The sequence below is a fragment of the Mastomys coucha genome, unplaced genomic scaffold (assembly GCF_008632895.1).
Source record: "Mastomys coucha isolate ucsf_1 unplaced genomic scaffold, UCSF_Mcou_1 pScaffold1, whole genome shotgun sequence".
Classification (NCBI taxonomy): domain Eukaryota; kingdom Metazoa; phylum Chordata; class Mammalia; order Rodentia; family Muridae; genus Mastomys; species Mastomys coucha.
Window position 1 is genome coordinate 77,034,501 of NW_022196891.1, and position 12,347 is coordinate 77,046,847.

The 12,347-nt window shown below is 35.6% G+C and overlaps 1 protein-coding gene across 10 annotated transcripts in view; it reads left to right on the top strand.

The window, feature by feature from the left end:
- Cdc42bpa (CDC42 binding protein kinase alpha) overlaps positions 1 to 12,347 on the top strand; it is a 210,120-nt gene that overhangs the window by 165,689 nt on the left and 32,084 nt on the right. For all 10 annotated transcript variants that reach the window (XM_031391080.1, XM_031391090.1, XM_031391084.1 and 7 more), the window contains one exon: positions 11,636 to 11,719. In XM_031391080.1, the coding sequence (XP_031246940.1) occupies positions 11,636 to 11,719 (84 nt within the window). The remainder of the gene's footprint in view (positions 1 to 11,635; positions 11,720 to 12,347) is intronic.

The following is a 12,347-nucleotide window of genomic DNA, read 5'->3' on the forward strand; positions in this document are numbered from 1 at the left end:
TGTCTCTCTCTAGCCCTCCATTATGGCTTTGGCAGCAGAGCTTTAGGAATGTTCTTTATGTCAATTTATACAACTAAGCCACGAACATAGTAAGATACCTTTTTAAAGTATGCTTACTAAGTTATTCAAATACAAAGTAAATGAGTTTCTCATAGAAAATCTGATCCATGCAAATGTGTAGAGTGTCCAGGCCATTTGTAGCCCTCATTGACTGAATTTTATATAGATCAGTTCTGAAGACATTGTGAGGTTGGTACTTAATGGATGTCAAAGGAATCTCCCTAAATACCTTACACAGTATACATTTAGGAAAATAATTCTAATAATAATTTTTTTGTAATCTAAGATAATTCAAGATTAAAAAGATTCTATACATTATTAACACTGGAAACATCTTCCATTACCAATGCTGGCTCCATGCTTCTGGACCTCAAAGTATTTGGCCACTTCCCAGGCCCTGTGTGGTTCTGATACACTCCAGGTGGGGAATCAGTATGTGAAAGGTCTCGGGCTTTTATAAGCCAACCTGTCCCAGCACCTGCCACACACAACACCGAGATGCTTAACTGAAGTGTTAAATAGCACTAAAGGACATTCATTAGGAGGTAAAAATTGTAACTCTCAGCTGTCAGCTTCATGGTTAGCAAGCACCTTTATTCCAGAGTTCCTAGAGATGGAAAGTTGGAGATGAAGGACTTCTTGGTGAACATGAGAGGTAGTAAGATGGATGTTGATTCTCGTGTTCTTTCTGAACTGATAAAGGATTGTCACACAAACATGAGTAATGCTAGCGTTACAGATAATTTGAGTAGCCCCCTCAGCTGTCAGTGTTGGACTCAGTGGGTCTATGAGTTCATCTGCCCTCTATTAGTAGAGATCTATAAAAGATTTCTGCTTCTACAGATGTCTTGATTATTTTGAAATTTATAGAGTTAAGCCAGTAGATACTTGTATCTATCAAATTAATCTTGATATATGGTAACTATTTTGTAATGGGAAGGCTAGCATTTGTCTGCCCATCTGTACTAGATTTGAATTATCAGCCTGTGAACTGAATGAATTTATGATGGTTTGTTTTTAATAAGGTTATAATTCAGAAAGATTTTGTTTTATTGATTATTTTATTAAGTGTTAGTTATATCTGATTAGTAATCCATGTATACTACTTGTGGGAGATTTGGCCACATAGAATATTTCATTGACTCAAGAAGTAAGAAAAAAAATTGAGGAAAGTGACTACTCTGTGATTTTTACTCCTAATCCCGTATCTTTATATGACAGCATCTAAAGAAGCTGCCGTTAACCAGAACCCATCAGAATAGCAGTCTCCTTTCCCAGCTTCCCTCAGTTCTGCCTTGGCTTAGTAGCTGACTTTTTCCCTTTAATTTGTAAAGCAACATGTTCATAAGGACATAATTGAAGACGTGTAAATCACCCAGTAGTCAAGTGGGAACTTTGTAGTGGCATTGTAAAGTAGTCTCTGGGACATGGTTGTAACATTGTTTTTATTTCCATAGGACACAAATACTTAGCATTCCTAATTGTGGCTTTTAGTCTAACATTGACATTGGATTTCATATATACCATGTTTTTAGATGGTTAAATGCTCTTGTAAACTTAAAAGTCTTTCCCTTGAAATAGCACAGAAATAAGTAAATATCCTGGAGTTGGCAATTTCTATGCTATTAAGCCTCATTTACAAGTTGAACACTTAAAGTTCTATTAAATGATAAAAGTGTTATAAATAGTATTGTTAATGTATGGATACAAATGACTGGGGAGAATTCCATCTTTAAATTCTAAAATTCTATTAAATACTAAATTCTTTAAATACTAAAAGGCACAGACTGTCACATTTCAGATTGTTCCTTTAAAATTTAGATCAGAGATCATAAAGAGCCAATGTACAGCTTAATTTTCTATTTCTTTTCTTAGACTATAATTCTCTAGAGTCCATATTCAAGTCAAAATACTGGAAATAGGGGCTGGTGAGATGGCTCATCGGGTAAGAGCACCGACTGCTCTTCTGAAGGTCGTGAGTTCAAATCCCAGCAACTTCATGGTGGCTCACAACCACCCATAATGAAATCTGATGTCCTCTTCTGGTGTATCTGAAGACAGCTACAATGTACTCATTTATAATAATAATAGATAAATCTTAAAAAAAAAAAAAAAGACCAGTTCAGATATTTAAAAAAAATACTGAAAATAACTTTAGGAGAAATTTTCATAAAGAATTTTCCAAAGATAATATAATTAGTAAGTTACATTATTTGTAACCAGTAAGACTATACCTGAGGCTATAAGATTAAGTAATTTTTACTTGTTACAGGATAATACAATTTTACATTTACTATCTTCCGAATGAAATAATACTTCTATAATACTAGAAGTTGGTCATAAGCTCAGTTAACAGAAATAACTAAAGTTTTGTGTTCTGAACACAAAACACTGACTTCTTTATTTCAAGAATGCCTCTAGCTAAAAACAAATTTGATTTTTTTTATTTCAAATTTTAGTTCCTGATGCAAGCAATATATTAGATGCAAACTGTTTTTTACTAAATTATAATTTATTATCTATATTAAATACCAGTCTTTTTTTACTTTAAAACAAGTTGTGTGTGTGAATGCTGCTGCCTGGGTGACTCTGGCCATCTTGAGAGGTCCAGAGTATCGCTGGCACAGAGTCACAGTGATGCAGTCATGGCCATTGTCTTACTTCTTGCTTGAAGTAAAACTATGTTGTGTAATGGGAGGGAGTCTCGGTGAAATCATCTGAAAATCAGACAGTTGCCTGTTCCTGGAAAGAAAAATACTTTCATTTTATTACAGTATTTCAAAAATATATTGTGAGGATAACTTGCTAGAAAAATCTTAAAATACTCAGGGGCCATTGTGAACTTCTTGCGCGACTGTGTCATGCATTGTGAACAAAAAAACCCACAATATTTGGCTTTTTATTGTGCATAAACAAAACTGACAGTATATAGTAAATGTCTTTTAGTTCCCACTCATTAGCATAAGTCACTTCTTAGAGAAAATGCGTTAAGAATAGAAAAGGTATTTTTATAAAAGTACTCTTTCTCAATGGATTACAATGTTAAAATATTGAGTAAATTTTTTACACTGTTAGATTAAGATTTGCTTCTAAGGTCTGTCTTTGAACAATATCAGAATACTCCATGCATTAATATTATGTGTTGCTTTTTAGCTATTTACCTTTTTATTATTGCTTTTATAATTATCAAGATAACTATTAAATTGATGTAGCTCTGCTCTTATGTATATCATATTTATTGGCTTTTATTACATTAGTAACTCAATTAACTGCTTAGACTTAATGCTATAATATCTTTAGTAATGTCCATGGATAAAATACAGAAATGATGATTACATTTTTAAAAGTTTTTAGAGTGCTCTGTGTAAAAATGTTATTCATGTTTGTATATATGAATTATTGTCAGCTAATCTTAAAATCAATCCTAGGCATCTTTATTTCTAGTGTACTTAATGAATATCCTGAAATTTTAGTTAAGTGCTTTTAATGGTAAGAATAAACCATTAATTACAAATACATGGTAAGGATTAGAATGTAACTCTAGTTAATTGTAGTTAAAATGAAAACCACAGTCCTGTTGGTGGTAATTAAAGCTCTGGTGAGGAGAGTGTGTCACGTTTTCCTTATCTGCCTTGTGAAGCTGCTTTTGAGAGAATATTCATACTGGCATACGAGATGATGTGACAATGCAGGGTCTTCATTTCCTTAGCTTCTGCTTTTAATTGAATCTTCCAAAACATTTAAGTTTGATGGTCAAGAAATGTTTTTGCCATGAGTGTTTTCATGTTTAATTATGCTTTTTGTTTCTTGCGCTCATTAGAATTACACCTAGAAAAGTAGAGTGGACTGGACAGTGGTGGTGCACTTGGAGGCAGAGGCAGGTGGATTTCTGAGTTTTAAGCCAGCCTGGTCTACAGAGTAAGGATACAGAGTGGTCTACAGGATAGCCAGGGCTACACAGAGAAAGCTGTCTCGAAAGACCAAAAAAAAAAAAAAAAAAAAAAAAGAAAGAAAGAAAGAAAGGAAGAAGAGAAAAGAAGAGTGGTAATTTTCAAACTTCATAGTGTTTTTTTTTTCAAAAATCAGAATGTTATGATAAATGATATTGTTGGATTTTTAATATTCCCACTCAATACCATTTCAAAATACTACTATTGTGTAGTTACTTAGTTTCTCTTAAAAAGAAAACTAATTTTATTTTTTAATGAAATTGAGTTTTAGTTTAAGAGCGTATCGCTCTAAGTTCACATATAGCAATATTTGCTATTCTATTTTATTGTAGCTAATACTAGTTTGTCTTTCTAAAATATTACTGTAGTTTTCAGTATCACCTGGGTTTACTTGATGCAGCTAAGAAAGTAATTTTTATTTCCTCATTTTTGTTCTCTTTCATTGACACTAATTAATGAAAACTAGTTAAGAAGAAACAACAAATTAATACATGGCAGAAATTCTTCAAAAGAAAAAGATTTTTATTAAAGGGTTCAAGAACTCTAAAGTCAGCAATCGCAAATTAAACTGACAGTGAGTCTTTTTCTCTACTGCTCACTCACTGCCATGTCACATCTTCATAGGCCATAAACATGCTGATCAGTGTTCTGACACCTGACTCTGCTCAATAAGCTGCTTAGTAAACTGCCAGTTTTGTGACAGAAACTCATGTTCACCCATGGACGAGAAGGTGGTGTGGCTGCATGCTCCGATTCTGGTGCTGGGCAGTATAGCGCTGAGCTCACTTCTGTCCGCCCACGTTCCCATAACTCAGGGAGTAAGCCTGCTCTAAAGATGGAGGCAGTATTAGTGAAAAGCACAAGCTGTCTGCCCTTGACTGTAGAGGTATTGAAGTCACAAGACCTAGAGGTAAAAGTCATTTGAACTATTTATTCCTATTCACAAACTTACCTTATATCCAGGCTTTTTTTGTCTTACTGTTGAGTATTAGGGCTTCAGGCTTTCATGATAGCTCAAAGAAATTAACTTATTCTTAAAATAGTGCAGTTTTTGATATGTAACAAATCTTCCACTTGGACACTCAGTAACAACCTGTGTGATTGAGTTATTTTAGGTCCTTATGTAAAATATTTCAGAGCTGCTTTTTTACCTTGCAGTTTATATAATTAAATAGACAACAGAATAAGGAGAGTGTAGGAAGTGAGGAACTCCTGTTTTTTTATATATATATACACACACACACATATACATACACACATATGATTTATATAATTAAATAGACAATAGAATAAGGAGAATGTAGGAAGTGAGGAACTCCTGTTTTTTTATATATGTGTGTGTGTGTATATATATATATATATACACACACACACATATGATTTATATGATTTATATAATTAAATAGACAATAGAATAAGGAGAATGTAGGAAGTGAGGAACTCCTGAGTGTAGGAAGTGAGGAACTCCTGTTTTATATGCACACACACACACACACTCACACACACTCCTGTTTTATACACACAAACACACATACGCATTCCTGTTTTATATATATACACACACATTCCTGTTTTATATACACACATACATACACACACACACACACACACATAGTTAAATAGACAACAGAATAAGGAGAGTGTAGGATAAACACACATACACACTCCTGTTTTATATATACACACACTCCTGATAGATATATATATATATATATATATATATATATATATATATATACATATACACACACATACACACACACTCCTGTTTTATATACACACATACTCCTGTTTTATATATATATACACACACACACACATAATTTGATTACCTTCTCCTTAGCTGCCCCCAAATAAAGTTGTAAATGGGGCAAATTTGTCTTGAGACTCGTTTGATTCTTTTACTCTTCTCTTCCTGTTCACAGTTTACTGTCAGGAAAATATAACTTGGCCTGTATGATTCTTATTGCTTTGAGTGTTTCGGTCATGGCAGCACCTTGGCAGAACATAGAGGACTGGCCATGCAGTGAAGACTTGGATTCAGGCCTGACCCGCAGCTTCTCACAGCGTACCAATTTACGGAATCCCCTGTGCCACACACACAGAGCTGGTAGTTGGTATCCCTCAGCAGTTCCAGTTTTTAAAACCTAAAGAGGAAAGACTTAAGTTGATTAGTAACTAACTGTGTTGGTTATTTTCACCACACCATTATCTCATGGACTATTTGAATGGTGGCCTGTGCCCCCCACCCTCAGAGGCCTGGGTGAATATACCCATAGAGGGCTGCTCCTTGTGCTTACCATTCCTAGTCTATAACTCCCCAAATTTACCAGATGATAACAATTCTCCATATGGACCAAAAAGTGATGGTTTTATATGAGCAACATATCACAACTCCAGAACATTTTTTATTTTGGTTTCACTTCTGGTTTTGTGATTTCAAAAACAAACAAACAAACAAAACAAAAACAAAAACCCAAAGCAAACACCTGATCAGAAGCAATGCAGGAAAGGATTTAGTCGGACCATGAATCTCATCCATTATTTCAGTGAAGTCACACAGCGGGTCACACCACATCGTAGTCAATAGCGGAGAGAATACTGCTCTTGTGACGCCTCCTTGCTCTCATCTAGTTATTCTTGTCTTCCATAGTTCAAGACACCCTGCCTAGGGAATGGCGCTGCTCAAAGTCAGCTGAGTCTCCCTTTATCACAACAATCCAAAGGCTATGTCCCCGATAAACCATAGGCCACTGACCTAGATAATTCTTCATTGAGACTCTCATTCCTGGTGACTTTCAAGTTGTAGAAAGTTGAATTTTAAAACTATCCACCACAGTATTCTAATCTAACTGTATATGAGCTAGTAGTCCCAAATTGAGAAAATTATTTGTATACTTAGACATGGAGTCCAAGTACCCAGAACCCTGATTGGCAATGAAAGGGGAGCTGGAAAGTTAATATCTGGGAAACTGTTTCTGATCTCTCTAATCCTGATCACTTACCATTCAACCTAGAGTTTGAAGAGGTTTTATTTGTTCACTTAGTTCCATATACTAGGTCTTTATCATTTTAGTATGTGTTCTGATCTACTTTGTTAATTCAGAGTTTCATGTTTGTACTTAAATCTTTCATCAGTTAGAATTTAGAAAGGGGTACATTGTCTATCATCATGTCCCCTCCCCAGGAGTAACCATTGTAATAATAAGAGAAAGTAGTTTAGTCCTTTTCTTAGACTATTGCTGTTTTTCATAGAGGTCTGACGCCCTCTTCTGGTGCATCTGATGACAGCTACTGTGTACTTATTTATAATAATAAATAAATCTTTAAAAAAGAAAAGAGTACTTTAAAGGGTACATCTGACTTTAATATTTCTTCTGTTGTAAAATAAGAAGATTGACGTGAGTAACCAACACAAAGCTCATACTAAATTCCTTGTCCTTTCAATTCATAGCTAGAAAAGAACTAAATTTCACTGTCTAGGACAAAATCATGTATAATTTATAAGATGTATCTCTTATCTCACATATATGATTCTTGTGTGTTAAATATAAATGTTTTACATGGAGTACAGATGTACAGGGTAAGCCAGTGCTCACGGTAAGAGGAGAACAGCAAGCTTGGGGCTGGAGCTTTGGTTAACTGCTTAGGAATTGTTTGAATGCCTGCCTGTGCCCATTGCCCATAGAGGAGCACTCCTAAAGTTACTCACCCATCACTCCCATACAGCTGCCAGAGTACAGCAGTTCTCATGTTTAACAAAATGTAGCTAAACTAGTGTTTCTGCATAATGCCATCCCGAATGTGAATATTCAAACTGAGCTTTTTAAAAATCTTCCTCAACAATTGTTGTCATGATCATGTCTTAAGAGTTCCATGTTGTTGAAAAGTGATTTCTTGGGGTTTTTTTCCTGACTTATTTTCCTAGACTGATCCCGTTGACAACACTTATATACGGAACCCGAGCATCAAGTTTTACATCCAGTCAAGGCCCACATCTCCTTCCACATCTAGGGAAGCTGAGCCAGTTAAGGAGCCTCTCTGGAGCAGCCTTGCTCCACAGCTGTGCACTCAGCTTCAGGAAAGGGCATTGAATCTGTCTAATGAAGTACATTGTACGCTAAGTTATGGTTCATTAGATGTCATTACATTTTGATGATATATAGAGAGATAGAAAGATACCACTCACATCAAATAGGCAAAAATAGGTAGGTAGGTAAAGGTAGTTTTTAGTTAGAGAAGTGTGAAGATATATGCTTATGTAAACATTACATTCAAAATTTATGGAAACAGTATTATTAGGTGCAAACTATAGGACATGGCATTGAAAGTGCCATTCTTGATTTCTTGATTAATTTTTGATTAATTCTTCTAATCAGTTTAATAAACCATGATATAACTAATCATTGCATCATAAACATAGCTTAGAAATGACATTGTTTCTGGAATAACAACTGAACGACTGTGGCAGCTGGATAGTGTATTCTAACTGCTCATTTAGCTGTGGGTACTCACTCAACTAAACCATGCCTTTTAAGAATCAAAAATACTATGTTAATTATGTTAGCCAGTTGCTTTAAGGAGCCTACTGGTCAGTTTTCTCTCCCAAAGACTACCTGCCATTCTAAACTAACTACACATTGAAGAATGTGCATTTAGGTCATTGATATATCTTCTCTTTAAGCCAAAGGTGTTGGGTAATGGTCCCATTAGTTACCACTAGGGAGAGTGACAGGTTGGCATCATCTCTGTGGAGTGCACTGGATCTGGGACACAGTTCTTGCCATTTTTTCTTTTCTTTTGTTTTTGGAAATCAACTGTGATTTAGAGCTTTATAAAACAATGGTAAGGAGAACTGCTGGAACGCCATACACAGCTCTCAGCTCTCTCCTGTTGGAGACTTCCACTGCTTCCAGCCCTGTATTGCTAGAATTAGTGCTGAGGGGATGGTCATCCTAGTATTTTTGCTTTTGCACATGGGCAGTGTGAATCAAAGTAGTTGTATATTGTATAGACGTTAAACCTTAACTAGTTAGGCCTTCCCAAATTGTTTTCTCCGGTGCTTGGATCCATTTTCACCCCCACACCCTAGCAGTATATGAGACTTCCCCACTTCCCCACATCCCTGCCAGCCTCGCTACAGTCACACACTGTCCCCACATCCCTGCCAGCCTTGCTACAGTCACACACTGTCCCCACATCCCTGCCAGCCTTGCTACAGTCACACACTGTCCCCACTTCCCTGCCAGCCTTGCTACAGTCACACACTGTCCCCACTTCCCTGCCAGCCTCGCTACAGTCACACACTGTCCCCACTTCCCTGCCAGCCTTGCTACAGCCAAACTTTTTCCCAGTTAGATGGCTGTGAAGGAACAGTTTTGTATTTTTGTACTAACTTGGGTTTCTCCCTTTTCTAATGGTATTTAGCATTGTTTTATGTGTTCATTGGCTATTAATGATTTGCCTGTTGGTATCCTCTGCCCACGCATTCTGTTAATTTTACTGTTTTTCTTTTAATATTCTTTTTAAGTATGAATATGAGTTCTTTGCTGGGCTGTTGGTTGCAAGCATTTTTTTTTCCACTCTGAGGATAATTTTTAAATTTTGTGTTATCTTTTTGTTTTTCAAAACCTTTGGTCAGCTTTATCAGTCTTTTTCTGTATGGCTTCTGGGTTTTGTGGTTTTTAAAGTAGTTTTTCTTTACAGAAATATTGTGTATCTTTCATGTTTTCTCCTAAAGGTTTAAATTATCACTTTTATGAATTTCCAACTTTACAAACTGAAATGTATTGCTACATGGAGTGGGAAGTGGGATTCTAATATTTTCCCCATATAAACAGCTGAGTGTCTCTGTTTCACCCCAGCCTCACTGTTTCTGCTCTGCATGCCCCGGTCTGTTGTGGCCTCCCTATCCTGTGCTCACTCTTGCACTGATTCTACATGCTCTTCATCACTGCAGCCCTACACAGTTCTGGTGCTTGGTTTAGGACACCACTCATAGCCACTGTCTTCTTTTCCTTCTTGACCCTTTTGTTTTGAATGCCACTTCTACTGCTAGCCTGTCTAATTCTGTGTGACTCTTTATTAGATTTACGTATGTGCATGTGGGAAATTGACATCTTAATGATATTGGGCAATTCCACCTGTGAACATGGTATGCACAGAAGTTGTGCCTTTTCATTCTTCAGTAGAGTTCCATTGCCTTCAATGTACTGTGTTGTTTATTGATTTGTTCTTGTGCCCTAAGTTTTGTGTTGTGTGTGAGTGAGATCCAGTTTAATTCAATTTTTATAGGCATTGTTGATCTTTTATCCAGCACCTTTGCTTGAGTCTTTAATTTTAATAACTTCTCAAGGACTTTCTGTAGAACTCTAATGACAGTTTTGTTTGCTATTGTGTTCTATTATCTTTTGCATACATTTTTTCATTGTTCCTCTTTTTTATATTTATCTTTCTCAAATACTAAATTATAGGTTGGGCTTAATACATTTTCAAGCTCTTCAAAAGTAAATGAAATTTAAATTGAATATAAACTCACAACTCACAGAAAACTGAGACATTCAGTCAAATTCCATACTAGGATTATAATTTACATATGATAATTTTTGAGGTTATGGTTAGAAGCAGAATACTATAGAATTTTCTCTTAATATTTTAGTATTTTGTAACTTATACAGGGCATAAGTTGTTTTCCTTGTATGCTTTCTTAGCATCCTACAATGAAGTTACTGTCCTTTTTATTTTTTATTTTGCTAATTAAGCCTCCTCCCCTACATTAACTTCCAGTAAAACTACTGGTCTTTTTTATTCAAAGAAACATCTCACATAATACTTCATACAGTAGACTTCATTCTTCTTGTAATAAAAAATATGATTAATAATTAAACAAATTAAATCCATAATTCCAATAATATTAAATAATTTAACCCTTTATTCAAAATTAATTTATGTGCAAGAATCACACTAATCTCCATGTATTCAAATCTATGTAACTACTCCATATGCATAATATATATTCTAAGTATGGAAATCTTCTAGGACTGGTGAGATGGCTCAGCCAGCCCTTTACTTGCTGGGCAAACCTGAGCTTTGTCTCTGGGTATGTGGAACTTAGGGTTCCACATAAGCATAGAAGGAGAGAAGTAATGTCACAGAGTTGCCCTCTGACCTTAACTCATACACACACGTCATACATGCACATACCAACTCATACACAATAAAAAGTTGCTGAAGAGATTAATCTTCTAGATATCAGTCTTGCTAAATGTTAAGGTACTTTTAAAGATCAGTGTGACATTCAAATGAATGTGAAAACATTTCCACTTTTGTGTAAGTCATATGCTGTGATTCTCGTTTTCTTCTGTGGATTGTATTTTCTAATTTATTTATTTTTAAATTTCCAAATTAAAATTATTATAATTGAGAAAATACTTGATTTGTAAATATCGTGAGCTCAGCTTTAAACTATAGTTCTCTGGAAGCTTGACCCTCAGGGAAATCACGCAGTTGTCTCGATAGCCTTCTCGATCGATACCCTGTCTGGTTTTATTTATGCTGGTCTCTTTCTAGTTATTTTCTAAGTGAGTGTTTCATGACATTCATTTCCTCTTTTGCCCGGGATTCAGATTGCAGACTGTGCTCCACTTCCAGTTCACACACCAACCTTAAGGAAAAAGGGATGCCCAGCTTCAACTGGTTTTCCACCTAAGGTACTTGGTTCCAAAACATAAGTGTGAATTTCTTCTGCTTTGGATATTCACTGTGAGTTTTGTTCCTGATTTCCTCAAAGTCATAAGATTAAAAATTTGGGAAGAAAACAAATTCTATAATGAGTATAAATAGCATTCTAAATGTTGAAAGGGATATTCAGTATTTAATTCTTAAATTCTGTTTCAAAGCCAATTAGAGAAACCCTCCAGGAACCCCCTCATTTTGTTACCTGATAAAAGCATTAAGTTGAGGCCCCTTGTTAGAGAACATGAATCCAAGTTTAATCAAACACTAAGAAAGAGAAATGCTCAGTAAAAAGTCCAGGGGATCCTCCTTGACTAGGGCATTGTATATGACAAGTCATCAAGACTGAGCTCCTTGTCCAAGCCATGTGAAGAAATCCTAGAAACTGGAAGACCAGTACTTCTTCCCCAGAACATAAACTGTGAATAATTCACAAATGGGAGAGGTCAGTGGCTCTGAAAACTAATTTTAAAAAGCATGAAAGAACATGTGCTAAACAAAAGAATCACTACGTGCAGTTATAGGAGGCCAGACAGAGCATGAAGTTAAAATAAACGTACTAAATATCCTTACTGACACAAATAATCTCAGACAGGATAAAGC